Source organism: Taeniopygia guttata, chromosome 5, assembly GCF_048771995.1.
Source record: "Taeniopygia guttata chromosome 5, bTaeGut7.mat, whole genome shotgun sequence".
In the NCBI taxonomy this organism is placed as follows: domain Eukaryota; kingdom Metazoa; phylum Chordata; class Aves; order Passeriformes; family Estrildidae; genus Taeniopygia; species Taeniopygia guttata.
In genome coordinates, this window is record NC_133030.1 from 44,295,074 (window position 1) to 44,310,576 (window position 15,503).

A 15,503-nucleotide genomic window follows, 5' to 3' on the forward strand; every position below is an offset into this window, starting at 1 on the left:
TCCTTTTAATAGAGTGCAAGATGCTGTAGGCTGCCTGTGCTGATAGGGCCCACAGCTGGCTAATGTTTAACTTGCTACATCAATGGCAGATTTGTGTGAGTCATTGGGAAGGGTTTTTAAGACATTATGGTGAATGCAAAACTTTTAAATGAATGCAAAGAGAGACTGGATAAGTACTTGAAAAATACATCTCTTTGGGATTACTGTATAAACAAACCACATGAGGCGGAGTTAATTGATGAAAAGACTCATGGCCTGAGTACATATTTAAAGGAAATAGGCTTGTTCTACTCTTAGTTTTTCTCTCCATATACACATAGGATCAATTCTGAAGACATGACAGTAATCCTTGTCTGACCAATCATGTTGTTATAATGGAAATTAAGGTATTACAGAAATATTTTCAGTGTTGCAATCTTTTGTGTTTAAGCTGGTGTGCCTATGGTCATCTTGTGTCTGTTTTAGTCAGGAGCTACTCCCTAAATTCCTTGTGAGATGATAAACATCCCCAACATGCCTCATGGCAAATTCATATTTGGAAAAAACCTCAATCTTCCTGGTATCCCAGATTTAGAGAATTCCTATTTCAAGCATTAATTATCTTGGACCTTGTAGTAGTTCTAGGAACACTCCCTTGCTCTCCTTCTTTTCCTCTTCCAATCTCTTTAATGCAGTGTAACTAATGAGAAGTAACATACTGTCTTATCCAATTGTTGGCTGAGGCACACATACTGGGAGGAAACTGACTCGTGTTAATTTGCTGTCATTAAAAAAGGCAAACACAGAAAGCAGGCGTGATCTGAATTGCTGCTTCTGTTTTGTGTTAGTCTTGCAACTTTTATAGTTCCTCCTCCTTTTTGTATAGAAGAAGCTCCTTCATATTTTGAAGTGAGGAAGGAATATCAGTTTCATGTCAAACAATGCCTGCTTTTTGAGATGAATATAGTGTTCAATTTCAGTCTCAGGGGGTTTGTCAAGGGAAGAGTGAGCATCCTGAAAGGAATAAGAGCTAGTTCATGAGAACTCTGAGAACAGAAGCTTGCTTTTTTTTTTTGCCTTTTTCCCTTTTTTTTTTTTTTCTTTTTTTTTTTTTCTTTTGAGGATTACACTGGAAGCCTTGCATTTTCCAGGGATTTAAGTTTTCTTTATTCTTAGGCAATTTAAATCTCTTGATAAATAAAAGGATGTTTCAGCAGTCATATCATAGAAAGTATTAGGCCTGTCTTTGTCCCAGGAAGGATACTGTGATAGAATGGTCAATTGAGCCAGATGATGATGATTAGATCCTCTGTAACCTTTTTAATCCCCAACTCCTATTTTTAATCAAGAATGTGTTTGTATCAATAGACCTTTTAAACTCAGGGTGTGGAAAACACAGGAACTGAGTCTCAGAGATGTGCAAGTGCCAGAGGGGATCTTTAGGTGGAATTTTTTGTCCTGATTGATGATACTCAGTTTTGATGAGACTTCCATTTTTTGATGGGTGTGATTGAGTGACAGTAGCTCACAAGATGTCCCTGGGATGTCCAGATATTGCAGATGATTCATATGTAACATGGGGTGTATGTGCTTGAAGGCAGAAGATGGGTCAATGTCTAACTTGGTTTTGGTTCTGGAGATATAATAAATTCTTTTGTGTAATTACATTTTTTTTTATTTGGTGTGATATATAATGGGATAGGAAGAGGAGGAGTAAAAGAGGGATTATTATAACAATGTCATTGAAGTTTGGGATTGAGGGCAACAAGATGACAGTTTATAACTGGAGAAGGAAGAATAGCTGTTGTCAAGACTGATGCCTTGGTAAATATGAAAGGGCAGAAGGAATGGGACAATTCTCTCTTGGTCTTTTTTTTATTCTCCATTCTTAATTTATTTCATAATAATAGCTGGAAATGCTGTCATGCTTCCAATATAACTGTGTGACAAAGAAGCTGTGTTATGCTGAATGCAGTGCCTTTAGCAGACAAGACCCACATGAGTAACTTTGCAGAAGTTGGCAACACCTGTTAGGTCATCTCTAGGCAATATAGATATTTCAGCACACCTAGAATTAAGCCAGTTGAAGTGATTTCAAGTAATGGAGAGTCAGCTAAATCATCCATGCTCTTTGGGAGTATATTGCAAAGCTAGGTGAAAACTTTACCTATTTTCATCATTATTGTTGTTAATTCATATGGAGACTGTTTCCTTTCTTCGACTATCCTCAATATATTCTTTTGTCATTCTGTAACTATTTTTACTCCTAAGAAATTAATGTAGTGGAAATTTGGAGTTGTGCAGCATGTGTGTAGTGTATTTGATATGGCCAGAATGAGTAAAGTATTAAAAACAACTATCAGAAGCTTCATTTTTTACTCAGCCAGTGTGTTTCCTTTTGGCAGTGTACAGGTTTCATTGATGTTTTATTGTTTGTATTGTGATGTCATAAACTTTTGGGGAAGTAATAAATAGACATATGTCATTTGAAAGTTGTGGTTCTCTTTTCTGATTCATACAGTATGTGTTGTTTGCTTCCCCTTAGAGCTGGTGGTGAAAGCGTGGATTGTTTTTTGTCAAGGGTAGCAAGCATAAATAAGGTGCTGAACTATCTGGCCAAGTAAAGATCTGAGGAGCTACCCTACAGTTGTTCCTCTGACTGGAAACAGAGTGATCAAATATGGAGTCTACCTTAAGCTGCAAACCTATGGCTGGGAACCTTAGTTTTGGGGACAGTGATCAAATCAGTCGGATCAGATTTCTGGCAAAACTTCCAATCTATGTTACTAGAGTTGTTTATTAGAACAGAAATTGATCTTAACAGCTCTTCATTGTTGCTTTGTTCATCTCCACTTATGAGGGTGGAATAACTCTCTATATACCATATTTTTTGGAACTGCTTTTTATTACATTACCAAATTATGATGCTTTCTGCAGCAGCAAACTTTGTCTCCTTACTTAGTTTCTGCAGATATATGCCTGATCTCTTCTCACTTGCTTTCATGCCAGTATTCTAACCTGCACTCCTTTTACATACCTTTTCTGATGATGGAAATAGTAAATGAACTACCTTGTCCAGGTACAGTAAGATAAGGGTCACCATTACTTTTTCTTTATGTAAATTTGGAAAAAATTCTACCTTTTCTTATTGAGATTTTGTGGGATTTTTTGAATGTCTGTGTAAACGATCAGGTCTCCATTACTTAGTTATGCTTTCAGAAGCCTCATGATTAAAGGGCTCCTAATTACAAGTGTTACCTAGGTTTTCTTCCTGATGTGAAATGGCTCTTGATTTGCTCATGTAACCTGTGGTCATGCACAATGTGTTACTGATTTCATCCTTTGACAACATTGCTTTTTGAAAATTACCTATACTGATTTCATCCTTTGACAACATTGCTTCTTGAAAATTACCTAAATTTCAGTTTTCTGTCAAGAAAGAAGAGCAAAATGCCATCATCAATTTTCCTGTAGTTGAACTGATAGCTTATTGTTAAATAGCAGAAGGTTACGATTATTAATAAACTTCTTAGGACCTTTACACCAGCATATGAAATATCCTAGGAGACTCATCTGAACTACTGGACTAAGCAGAATATAATATAAAAAAATTTCCACTCCCTTTACAGAAATGTTAAGAAGTAAAATAATACTAGTACTTGTTATGGTGTAGAAATTATATTCCTCAATCTTATGTATGGTATTCTATAACACTTATATTATGCTCAAATATTACGCCTTTCAACTATATACATATGTAAACACAATCACAGGTATCATTTCTATAGTCAATGGCTTCCCTTCAAGATGTCTGTTAAGTTCATTTATTCCATGTGGGTCCTATCCATCCTAGATGTCTTCCAGGACAGAACAGCTTGTGTGCTGCTGGCTGGTTGCCAGCTGCATCCCAAACTCACAAGTGGTGTAACTGAAGCAGTCCATCCTTATTGTCCATGGTACTTATGGCATAGAGTGGCAACATCATTTTAGCCACCAGTATTATAAAATTCAGCATTACAGACTGTTCTCACCCAAAAATCAAATTCCCTTGAGGTACACATTGTGTTTCCCTGTTCCTCTGCATTACCCACCAAATACATCCAAGTTCATGAGCAAAAGCAATCCCACAGACAGATTTGCCTTTGCAGGACTAATCCAAACTGTCCTGCTTAACACCTTTGTCATGTGCACCACAGAGGCTTCATCCCCTTCATGTATGTGGAGGTTATAACTGTGCAGCGCCAACTCGACTGGTAGAGCTTCTGGTATTAACTGAACAGGTGGCATCACTAAATGTAGATCCCAATGTTTGAAGGTCCCACCACTCGTTGACTTCAATGTGACTTTTAACAGTCCATTGTTCAGTTTTCCCAGAGGCTGCTGCAGGGTGGGGAGTATGATGCACTACTCTGTGCTCTCTGGCCAAGGTGTCCACAAGTTATTTTTGAAATGAATTCCATTGTTAGCCTCAGTTCTTTCTAGGGTACTATGCTGCTGCTGGACTTGCTTTTCAAGCACCAAGGTGATGATCCAGACAGTGGCACAAGGCATAGGATATGTTTCCAGGCCTTATCTCTGGTGGTGCCACAGCATTCTCTTTGCAAATATTCTGTCACTTTATCAGTGTCCTATTATTGTTCAGGGTTGAACTTCTAAATCACTGAAGCAGAAAAGACTTTCAAAAGGGCACCCATGCCCTCCTACATTCCATGCCACTTGTGACTATCCCCCTTTGGGCCAGATTTCTGAAAGGTACTCAAATAAGTATTGTAGCTTTTGAACTGGCCTGGGTTCTTCATACTTTGCATTCTAAAGGTACTTTAGAATGTTGATAAAAATATGACCTGTAGCATTTACAGTATGTTAAACTTGTATTTACCTCCCAGTGCAGAATTGCTGCAGTTAACCCTTCAGCATACAAACACTGTAATGCCTTCCAATTATTACATTTTCTTGGCCACAGGGAAATGAGTGTGTGTGCTGTGCTGTAGCTGAGCAAACCAGGCTTTTGATGGCTTAGTAGATGCAAATAGAGAATTTGAAATCAATTATTTAGTGTGGGGAAATTCACAAAGTGTGGGGCATAGCAGTTATAATTTGTGCAGATGCAATAGACTTATTTTCTACTCCTCTACTTTTACTTTACTATTTTACTTTTCTACTTAGCTGCAGTTGTACTATGTTGATTGGATAAACACATCCTTAAAATAAGTTTTTGAAGTCTTTAGGCTATTATGAATTAAAATTGCAAGTGATGGTGCCAACTTAAATACTTCTTAAAACACCTCACTTGTAGGCTTTATTTGCCGTGGCTTATAATCTTAGTTATTACTTTTCTGTTAGAAGTTTTCAATGAGGAGTCTTTGCCTCAAACTATTTTGTCTGAAGTTGAATAATCTAACAGCTCTATTCATGAATATAACTAGCAAATACATAATTTACCTGAGCTAGACATGCAGACTGCATTGTCACATGTGCTGTAACATACCCATCTTTGAGCTCTAATACCAATGATATAAGTTACAAGTTATGTAATTTCTGGGAGAAGTCAACTGCCAGTCTGCCACACTAAATTTTGTGAGTTTATAAGTTTTGTATATGCTAAACATGTAATGGTGTCCTAGCAGTTTAAATCTGTAGAGCGCTTCCTCGCTAGGTGCTTCCTCAGTTCTCTGAGCTCCCAGTGCTGACCAAATTCCGCATGCAATATGTAGAGTAGCTGAAAATATTCTGCTTCCATTTATTTTTATGTGTTGGTAATCTTGCCCAGGGCACAGTGAGAAGTGATATTGCTCACAAAACTGTCTGGGGAAATAATTATGTATGCTTGTATTCTTGATTTTATTATTATTTGGTTTTTTTTTTACATGGTGTGGGTTGAATTTAGTGTTATATAGTTGAAGTGGTTAAACATTGTAACAACAATACATTGTAAAACAGTGAAATTAATCCATCCTTCAGACTTTTCTATTGTTGGGGCACAGTTGGTGTTGTATTTATTAAAGGAGTTACATAATTATACCTTCAACACTGAGGAAAAACTAAATATAAAGTGGCTGCTCATTAAGGGTGTAGTCTCCTGTCTGTCTTGAATAGCAAGTATCTTAGAAAAAACCTACAATTTCTTGTCTGATAAAGAGGACTGTAACAGACCTTACGTACAAGAAGATATCAAGACGAACAGATGTGCATTTCACCAGCTTTTTTTTTTAATCAGAATGCTTTGGTTAATTATTCTACAATTCTCTGAAAAACCAGAAAAAAAAAGAAGGATAATTATTGATTTAACATCTGGAGGGACTGCTGGAAATAAACTGGTCTAGCCAGCGTACACCAGCTTAAAGCAAGTCCAATCCAATAGAGTTGTCCAGGCCTTGTCAAGTTCTGGTGAAGCTGAAATCTCCTTTCCTGAAGTCCAGGGTTATAATTTGCTTGTCTTTTTCAATTGTCTCAAACTTCCAAACTCTATAAACTCATGGTTGATGCAGTCAAATAGAAATATTTAAGTCAAGTGTGTTTGTGTTGCATGGTTGGGGTTTTTTTTTGTAATATTTTCTCTTTATGTGATTGCAATGTGGTACTAACTCTTGTTATATTTCACTTATTCACCTTATGTTGTCAAACATATTTTTTTCATGATTTGGGGGAAAAATTATACTGGCAAAATGTTAATATGAATCTCTTTCCAAAAATGTCAATGGATATCCTATTTGTCCTCAAAAAGTTGGTGAAGGGAAGGGGCATTGATGTATCCTACAAATATCTGTACATTCAGTTACACACAGATAAAGCAAGTGGCCCATCTCTCATTAGGCAGATGTTTTCTGACCTGGAAAATAAACAAACAACTACTGGCCATCAGACTTCTGCTTACAGAAGTCTGGGTTTGGGTTAGTTCTGCTCTGGTTGTTGCATCTGAATTATCTTTTTTTCCAAGAACTCACTGCCTTGCCAGAATATATGACTGCAAAATCCATCACAGTAAACCACTGACACTTTTGAAGTAAAGTTGGACAGCCTGTGGACCAGGTGAACTCCAGAACTGAGTTGACATTCCCAGCTGAAACACAGAGTACTACATGTCCTCATGAAGTATTATGTAGAGCCATCTCAGAGAAAACTGGAATAAGACCCAACAGAGGCAGATTTATACTGTGTAGGTTTTTAGGAACCTTGGTACCATCGTACCAAAGTACCAAATACTGTCAGGTTAGGCTTACAAGCACAATCTATTTTCTGTGAGGAGAAAATAAGATCTGTTTAAGTAGTTAAGTCTCATGAAAGTCCTGTGAGGATGTAATTGGCTCTCATTGGAGGACTGACATGGTCTACCTGCAGCCAAATGACTCTTAGAGAGGCAAAAAAGTAATCTGTCTTCATAAAGAGTGAAGAACTCACCTCCAAGCTTGTCTTTGCTGCTGAAAAGCCTGATAACCAGTGCAGAGGAAAGGAGGAGAAATTGAAATTCAAGTGAGAGTAATTTTGGGAAGTGGGTTTTAATTTGCCTAGTTTTAGTCTGTACTGCAAATACACACACAAGTTATAGAACAAACAGATAAACTGAAGGAGTATATTTGTAGTGTAGTTTTAGGGGGACTGTTGTTATACCTGAGCATGGGGGGAGGACATGAGTAATTCACTACCTGGTCATCTCCAGCCATCTAACCATAAGGTTGCAGATAGAGCTGGGGATGTGTTCAAACAGATAGAACCTCTTTCTACACATTTTAAAATAGTCATACACCCTCTGTCTGGAGTTTAAATCTGAATGAGGAGACCAAGTCTGTAAAATTATTCTTTCTCAAACTGAAGTAGTGTATGTTCACATTTCCAGAATGCCAGAATATGCTCCTTTGATAATTCAGAATTATGACTGAAATTTCCTATATAATCCTGATTTTGGATGCATTTGTCTGAATTTACTGAGGGCATGTTCTGTTGGTCGTGCACAAGCCTAGAAGGGAAGAAGGAAACATGATTCATTATCGCTCTGTCATTGAGTCAGCTGTTCACAAATAATTTAATTTCTCTGTGGCTGAGTTTTTGATGTCTGTTTTGGTAATGTGTTCTGAGATGTGCAGAGGAAGCCTCTTTAGCAAGGGAGAAGTATATCAATTATTTCTACTAATGTGTAGCATTTATTTGGAATTCAGGTCATAGAGAGCTTTAGTGAAGCTGCAGCTTTGTAGGCAAGTGTAGAAATTACCGTTCTATGATCCTACCTGTTTCCATATCTATCTACTTTTACTCTGTAGAGGGTTGCATGGTACATGTTGTAATCCTCAATTGTAGTTTCACTCAGAACATGTACCCAGTAATTGCCTGTATTTTCTACATATGTTTTATCCTTGTTCAGTAACAGAAGCTGGTTATTTTTACTTACTATTCTGTAACAATTGTAATAGTGCTCAGAAAAATGAGAAGTGGCTGAAACGTGGAGGCTGAATGAGTAAGTGGCTGAAACATGGAGGAGTGTTGTTCCTGGCCTGCCTGTAGATTTGGACAGGACAGGAATTTTAGATATATATTTTTAAAAAGCTCAGGGGCTGATTTTATAACTGCTGAGTTATAAAATCTTGCTCCTAACTCAGACTGTTGAATTCAAGTTAGAATGTGAACTCCAAATGCTTTAGCTTCTCAACTTACTCGTCTGCAGTAATAATTCTTCACTTGCATTTCTGCCTTCCTCAGCTCAAATGGCCCTCATGAATGTGGGAGGACATGGGAGAAGTTTGGTGTTGTCCTTAAAAACAAGGGCAAGGAACAAATTCCCAGGCTCAGCTATGACAAGACAAATGATGCTGGAAATATGTGGACTAGATATCAAAAAGATCTCATGAAGTGTTGAGAAAAGTATAGTCTCCTACTATGTGTGAATAGACTTTAGCTGAAGGCAAGTCCAACCTAAAGGAGAAATGCAAAATATTTCCTTTGAATCCCCTTATAAGATTGAATCCCATGCTTTTGAAATAGGAGTGGTTTGTGATTTTCCCCCCTGAACAGCGGTGTTCTATCCAGCCTTGTCTGGGGTACTAGCACTAATGAAATCATTCATTCTTGATAAGCCATCTTGATAAATTTTGATAAACTCTTCACTTATCTTTGTTTTAAATGCTGCATGGCTTTACTTAGGAACTAGTAATGTATTTCATCAGGCCTGGCCAGCAGGACACATTGATTTCACCCCTGTAACTAATGAAAGGATGTGCTTGCTTAAGTTGTTCCTCTCGATAGTCATAGGATTACCACCAGACTTGGCAAATAAGTAACTAATACACTTTTCTTTTGTTTTTTATCTTGTAGCTGGTGCCACATATATCTTTGGGAAGAGTGGGGGTCTCATCCTGTACACCTGGCCAGCTAATGACAGACCAAGCACAAGGACAGACCGTCTTGCTGTGGGCTTCAGCACAACAGTGAAGGATGGCATTCTTGTCCGGATTGACAGTGCCCCTGGGCTTGGTGATTTTCTGCAGCTGCACATAGTGAGTACAGAAAGGCCCACGTCTCTCCCAGACCTGGGTTTCTCTTAACTGGATATGCATTTGAAGAAAGCTGTTACTCTAAACTATCATGTGCCATATTCTGTATTTTCTATGTCTTCAATTCTCATCAGGTTAAACTGCTTATAGTAGTTCTTTAGGGTTTTATAGAGTTGCTGAATGGGATGCATAGAGGATTAAATCTTGATGCCAAAGTAATTTGGGAGGGAGGAAACAAACAAAACTCAAAAGCTTTGTGTGATTCAGTAGTAGGATTTGTTCAAAAAGTGAAGGAACATTTTGCATCAGTGGTAATCTACTGATTCATATGCACAGTCTTGAATACAGCTGAATTTCTGGTGAAATATTTCTATTCTTGGAAAGCAAAGAGTAGAAGCTTTTAAAAGTAAAGGTTGTTGTTTTTTTCCTCACGAAGAACGTTAAGTGAGAACTGAACAGATCCTCAAGCTGACATAGCTGATGCTTGCTTTAGCAGGGTAGTTCAAAAGAATAAGAATTTTATGTTAGCACAACATGGCTTTGCAAGAAAAAAATAGAGTGAGAGCTTGAATGAAGGGGGGTTTAGGATAGTTGAATTACTGGAGAAAATGAGAACACTAGGACTGGAAACACTCAGAGTTTGTTACTTTATGTGATTCTTTGGGTGGAGAAGAGGCTGTTTGCTTTGGTTTTGTCTGGCAAATAGCCAAGAGGTTTACTAGAGGTAAATGCTGTTCATGTTACTTGATGTTCAGATTATTTGCAATATATTATGCATTAATTCATAGTGGAAGGGCAATTGGGCCCTTTGCAAATTTTGAATGAGCTTGGGGTATGTTGACATTTCATGGAACCTTGAAGACATAAGTAAACAGGAAGGAATGTTAGGGGCCAAAACAGACCTAAAGTAAATGACGAAGGGCCTTAGTCTGCTGCTGGAGTTTGCCATATATACAATCACGTTGAAGCACTGGATATATTGCAGGGTGGTTCTGAAACAACCAGAAACAATGTTCTAGTGCTCACTGCCAGCATTTTAAGTGGCTTTTATTTTGAATCCTGTTGTAAAATTCAGATTCATTGGAATGGGATAGATATGGCTTGAGCCATTAGACTGTCACCCATTCTGGTTTTTCTCTTTTGCGATATATCCAAATATTTAGGCTTTTTTGTGCTGGAATGAAAATTAGATCAAATCCTGGCTCTTTTTTTAGTATAAAACCAGGTTTTCTTCATTTCTTAAAAACAAAACAAAAAGCCCCAGAAGACTATAAAATTGAGCAGTGCTAAGCCTAATTGGTTGCAACTCTGCGACTCAAATTATGTAAATGTGACTTGACATATCTGAGCAAGGCAATGTATATTCTTCAGGTGTTACATTATAACATGCAAAATGCTATAAATTAACTGGAAAACAGTCTTCTTGCATGTGAGGAGAGGTGCAGAGTTATGAATTTGTTGAGGCTGTAGAAAAAGTCTAAGATGGGATCATGTGCTCTTGCATGCCTTATGGGATGTTATAGAGAAAATGAAAGTCAGGCTCTTCTTTGTAGTAGTTGGTAGAAGGAAGAGGGGAAATGGACACAAGTACCAACGACAGAAATTTAAGTTCTACAGTAAGATAAGTACTTGCACAATGATTCGTCGCAGCATTAATGATGAAGGCACATTTTTTTTCTCTCTATCTTGGTCTCAATCATTTACCTTTCTCTACCCTTAACTGAACATTTTAATGACTGATTTCTTTTTTAATTATAAAAAATTTTGCTGAATAGACTGAAACAAAGAAATTAAACCTGAGACATACACATTCATTAAAAAAAATAATAACAAAAAAAAATCATTGCTTTCTCTTTCCAATCAGTTTTGGAAAAGAAAATAATGAACATTTTTCAGCTTCTTTTCCATATTTCTTTTTCAAACTACTCTGTTTGGCATGGTGCTAGCTTCAGATTATTTCAGATATTTAAATAAAATCTACTTATTGTGGTTGATATTCTTGCTAAAAGTTCTATTGAATGCTTCCTGTGTAGTTTGGCCAATTTTATCCCTGAAGCTGTTCACTAGCAGTAAATATAGAACTAGTTCAGCTTTAATTTCTCTTGTTCTTTTGTGGTCAGGATGGATTAGGAGGATTTGCCAGTCATTCATGAGGAGCAAAGGCATGCTGCTGTGCTCTTCTGGGTATGGTATCACTGTTCATCATATATATAACTGACTCTACCTAACTGTTCAAATAAAGAATGTCAACTGAGATTCATGCTGTGACATGCAATAGGAAAGTTGAAGAGGAACTTTTAAAGTGTTATTGACTTCTTGAATGTCTGTAAGACTGTTATCTCTGGTTTATGGTTCAAAGAAATAGAAGTGAGCTTACATCAGGATTATTTCAGAAAAAAAAATGAAATCTAAAGTTAAAGGTGCATCTTGAAATGACAGTTAAGACCATTTCGGATCTCTTAACAAATTGCATGCAAACTTTTCATGAGACCAAGATCTTTTGTAACTGTCTGAGAACTGCTACATGCTTGTGCTGTCATAATCAAAGACTTTGTCCATCTTCTTTTCTTCAAAGCCTTCCATTAGGCCATTTTCAATTGTCAAGAGAAGCAAGACAGCATGGGTAAAATTGTCATAGAAATGTGAGATAAATAGATTTTAAAATCAGAGCTATGAAAACAGATTAAAGTGATAATAAAATAAACTTTGAAAACCCATCTACTTAAACCATGAAGCAAATTATAAGAGAAAGAGAAAACACTAATTTTAAGGTAATTTATTTTATTTATATTTAGCATCTTGACTTTTTCAGATGCAATTATATTTAATGATAATAGTAATAATAAAACTGACAGAGATTTTTCTGGGTTAATAAAAAATCCTGGGTATACCTCTTTTCCTGAGGCCTTTTTAGATATTCCATTCACAGACTCTTTTGCATGCCATTTACTGGATGCTGACCTCCTCACCCTTCCCTGGGTGTTCTATTGGTGATAACAGGTGGCAAAAGCCACCTGATGATCATTGTTTTCTAATGTGCATCACTAAACTAAAATCTAATCCAAAAGTAATAGTAATGGCTATGGTTTATCAAGATCTGATTGCATTTTAAAGATTGTAAAAGTTGCTCATACTCTTCTAAGGAGACCTTTTAGTAGTTAAATCTACTTTCTTAATATCATATATGTTCTGGAGTGTCCATTGATCTCTTCTATTTGTAGATTTGAAGTCAAAGTTACGTATTTACCTATTTAATTTGCAACTGTTCTGTTAAAATTAATATTTAAATTATGAGTCTTTCAGATATTGTGGAAATTTATTGACTAAGAGGTCTGTTTTATATGACAAAAATTACAGCCTCTGAAACTATTTTCTCTCCTGAATTACAGTGAAGAATGAGGTGGCAGCCCTGCAGAAATGGATGGCACACCATTCAGATCGATCTTGCATATGAAGCATGAGGTGTTTGTGTGAACAGACTGTAGCACATGAAGTGAGAGTGTTGCTAGAGCATCAGATCCCTCCTTATGATATTTTTTTGTTTTTCTGACAATTCAATCAAAGCACAAGTCTAAACCTATACCAGGAAATTGTCTTCCACAATGGCTACTTAAATGACTGCCTGTCTTGAGTTGTGGGTTCAATGCTTCTGTCTGTTTATTCACTTTGCTGCACTACACCTTATTTTTTTGTGCTTCATCACATACAAAACATAGAGATGAAATGGGGAGAGAAATGGCTGCAAGTGATGATGGGTGTCATTCTTGTAGTAATTGTGGAGACAGAAATCATTCACGTGTGCTGCTGGTTTAGTCTGCATTCTTTTATTTTGTTCTGTATGGTAAACTGCCATCAAGCTTCTGGATCTTCAGAATGGTGCTGTGAGGCTGTTCCAGTTTCTGAGTTCCCCACAAGAAGGAATTCAGGTTTGGGCAAATTGTTAGTGATTTTAGGATGAGTTTTGCCTAAGTAGGCCCAGGCCAGGGGGGGGATCCATCATTTAGCACTAGACTACCACTGAAGGCTACAGCATCTGATGTAGCCCATTTTGATCTTTAAGCAATAAGTGTAGTAAGTTTTCCCTGAGTTAGAGATGGCATTGCTAGATCCAAATAAGTATAAATGGATGAAAGTGAATGTGTACTTTGTAATTTATTTTCTTTTCAATTATTCTAGCCCAAGTCTGTGGATTTTACAGTTGTAAAACCAATTCTGGCTCCTGTCTATGAAGTCTGCCTTCCAAACTGCAGTGGTATGTCATCTGAGCACATACAGAAGGAGCAGATGATTTAGAATCAGGAGAGGGATAGATGCAGGGTTGTCCTTATCGTAACCAGAGGGTATATGATGAACTGAATAACTTAAGGTTACTTTGAGATAATAAATGGCAAAATACAATTGGAGTTTTTGTCTTACTTTTCTGAAACCAAAGTCTCTTTGATGCAAGATATTTCAGCCTTTCTGAGGCTGAATACAGACAGAGCATTAACAGGCTTACATTTTTGTATCCAAGAAAGTAGAAAGAGCAGGGTTTCCTTAAGACTAACCGGCATTATTTTGCAGGCAGTATATCAGCAGAGGCTGTAGAAGAGTGATCTGCTTCAATATCCTATCTTGTGTTTTGCTTTAGTTTTAGCTGCCTTTACTGATGTTAGTTACAATTTTCTCTTAGGGTGATTCACCATGTTAGACCACCTTTTTTGTTCTTGTATAGAACCCTAAGTTTGTTCAAGTTTATTTTTTGTGAACATAAATAATTTTATCTACCATATCTTGACTGTATTTACATTGATGTCTATTAGATGTCTATTTAGAACAGTGTTTTTACTCTTACTTTTCCAGGATTTCAAGCAGTGTGTAGAGTAATCTCTGAGTTTGCTACAGTTCTTGGAGAATAGCAGAAATGGTTAAGCAGATATGAGTTCCAAAGTGTTTAGTGCCCATTATGCCTCATTTCCTTCATGAAACAGCAAAGAACTGTGTACATTTTTCCTAATTTAATTTATACAAATTATGAACCCCTATAGATTGTTTTAGAACAAATTCAATCAAAGATGCTTTATAGTGAAGCAATCAGTGGATCAGCAAAAGGTGAAATGTGACAAAGGCTTCTTTGTTAAAGCAAGAAATTATTTATAAAATGGCTAAGTGCAGGAGACAACATCTTGTATAACACATTTAGCTGAGGAAGTGAACTATTGAATGAGAGTGACTAGATTGCTTGCTGGTAAGGGGAGAGAATTAGCAAGAGCTTTCAAGCAAAATATTATATTGTCTAGATCCTTAGAAGGTCTAAAGAACAAACTGTCTACAGACATTTTTTACAAAGACAAATCTAGCAACCATCCTGAGGGAGTGCTCTGCAGGTCTCCTGTGATTATTAATATATAAAAACTGTCTGAATGTAGCTTTCTGCTAGGAGTAAGTTCTCTGGCAGAGACTTCTGAATATACCATCTTTAATAGGTACCACCTGGGAATTAATGTATGCTTAAAGCCTTGACTGCTAACCTCCTAGACAAGATGGAAAATGAGCCAAATGAGGGACTGAAAGAACTGTTTTGATTTAACATTAGCGCATGAAGATTCGCTGGAGTCTCTCCTTCACATCATCATATATATTTTATAAACATTTGTTGCTGGGATTTGTCAATTCTTGAAGTTCAGACTAACTAGTTCATGGATACCTTTAACTTAGCTTAGGTTGCATTCTATTTAAGGGAATTGGGATTGACAAGAAAATGCTCATTTAAGATGTGACATACATGTACATATACTGCAGTACCTTAAGTGTCCTACCTCCCCTTGCTACAGTGGAGCAGGTTTCTGCTTAGCTGTGTAGGCCAGATAGACTGCTGGTACCGCCACGATTGGGGTGGCACTACTGTTCTCTAGCAGCAAGGAATAAGTTGGGAGACTACAAGCATTGAGCTATTGCATTACAAATAGGTTATGAGTGTCTTACAGAGCACATCACAAGTGTTTACGTCCTTTCTATATTTGTGTTATTAAGTGCAAGTTTTAAGTCACATCTTCCTTTTCC

General features: G+C 37.0%; 1 protein-coding gene across 43 annotated transcripts in view; it reads left to right on the top strand.

Annotated features, from left to right (window-relative positions):
* NRXN3 (neurexin 3) overlaps positions 1–15,503 on the top strand; it is a 958,542-nt gene that overhangs the window by 705,767 nt on the left and 237,272 nt on the right. For all 43 annotated transcript variants that reach the window (XR_012056601.1, XR_012056602.1, XR_012056603.1 and 40 more), the window contains one exon: positions 9,283–9,464. Coding sequence is in view for 40 of the 43 variants with exons in the window: in XM_072930751.1 (XP_072786852.1) it covers positions 9,283–9,464 (182 nt within the window). In the remaining 3 variants the exon portion in view is untranslated. The remainder of the gene's footprint in view (positions 1–9,282; positions 9,465–15,503) is intronic.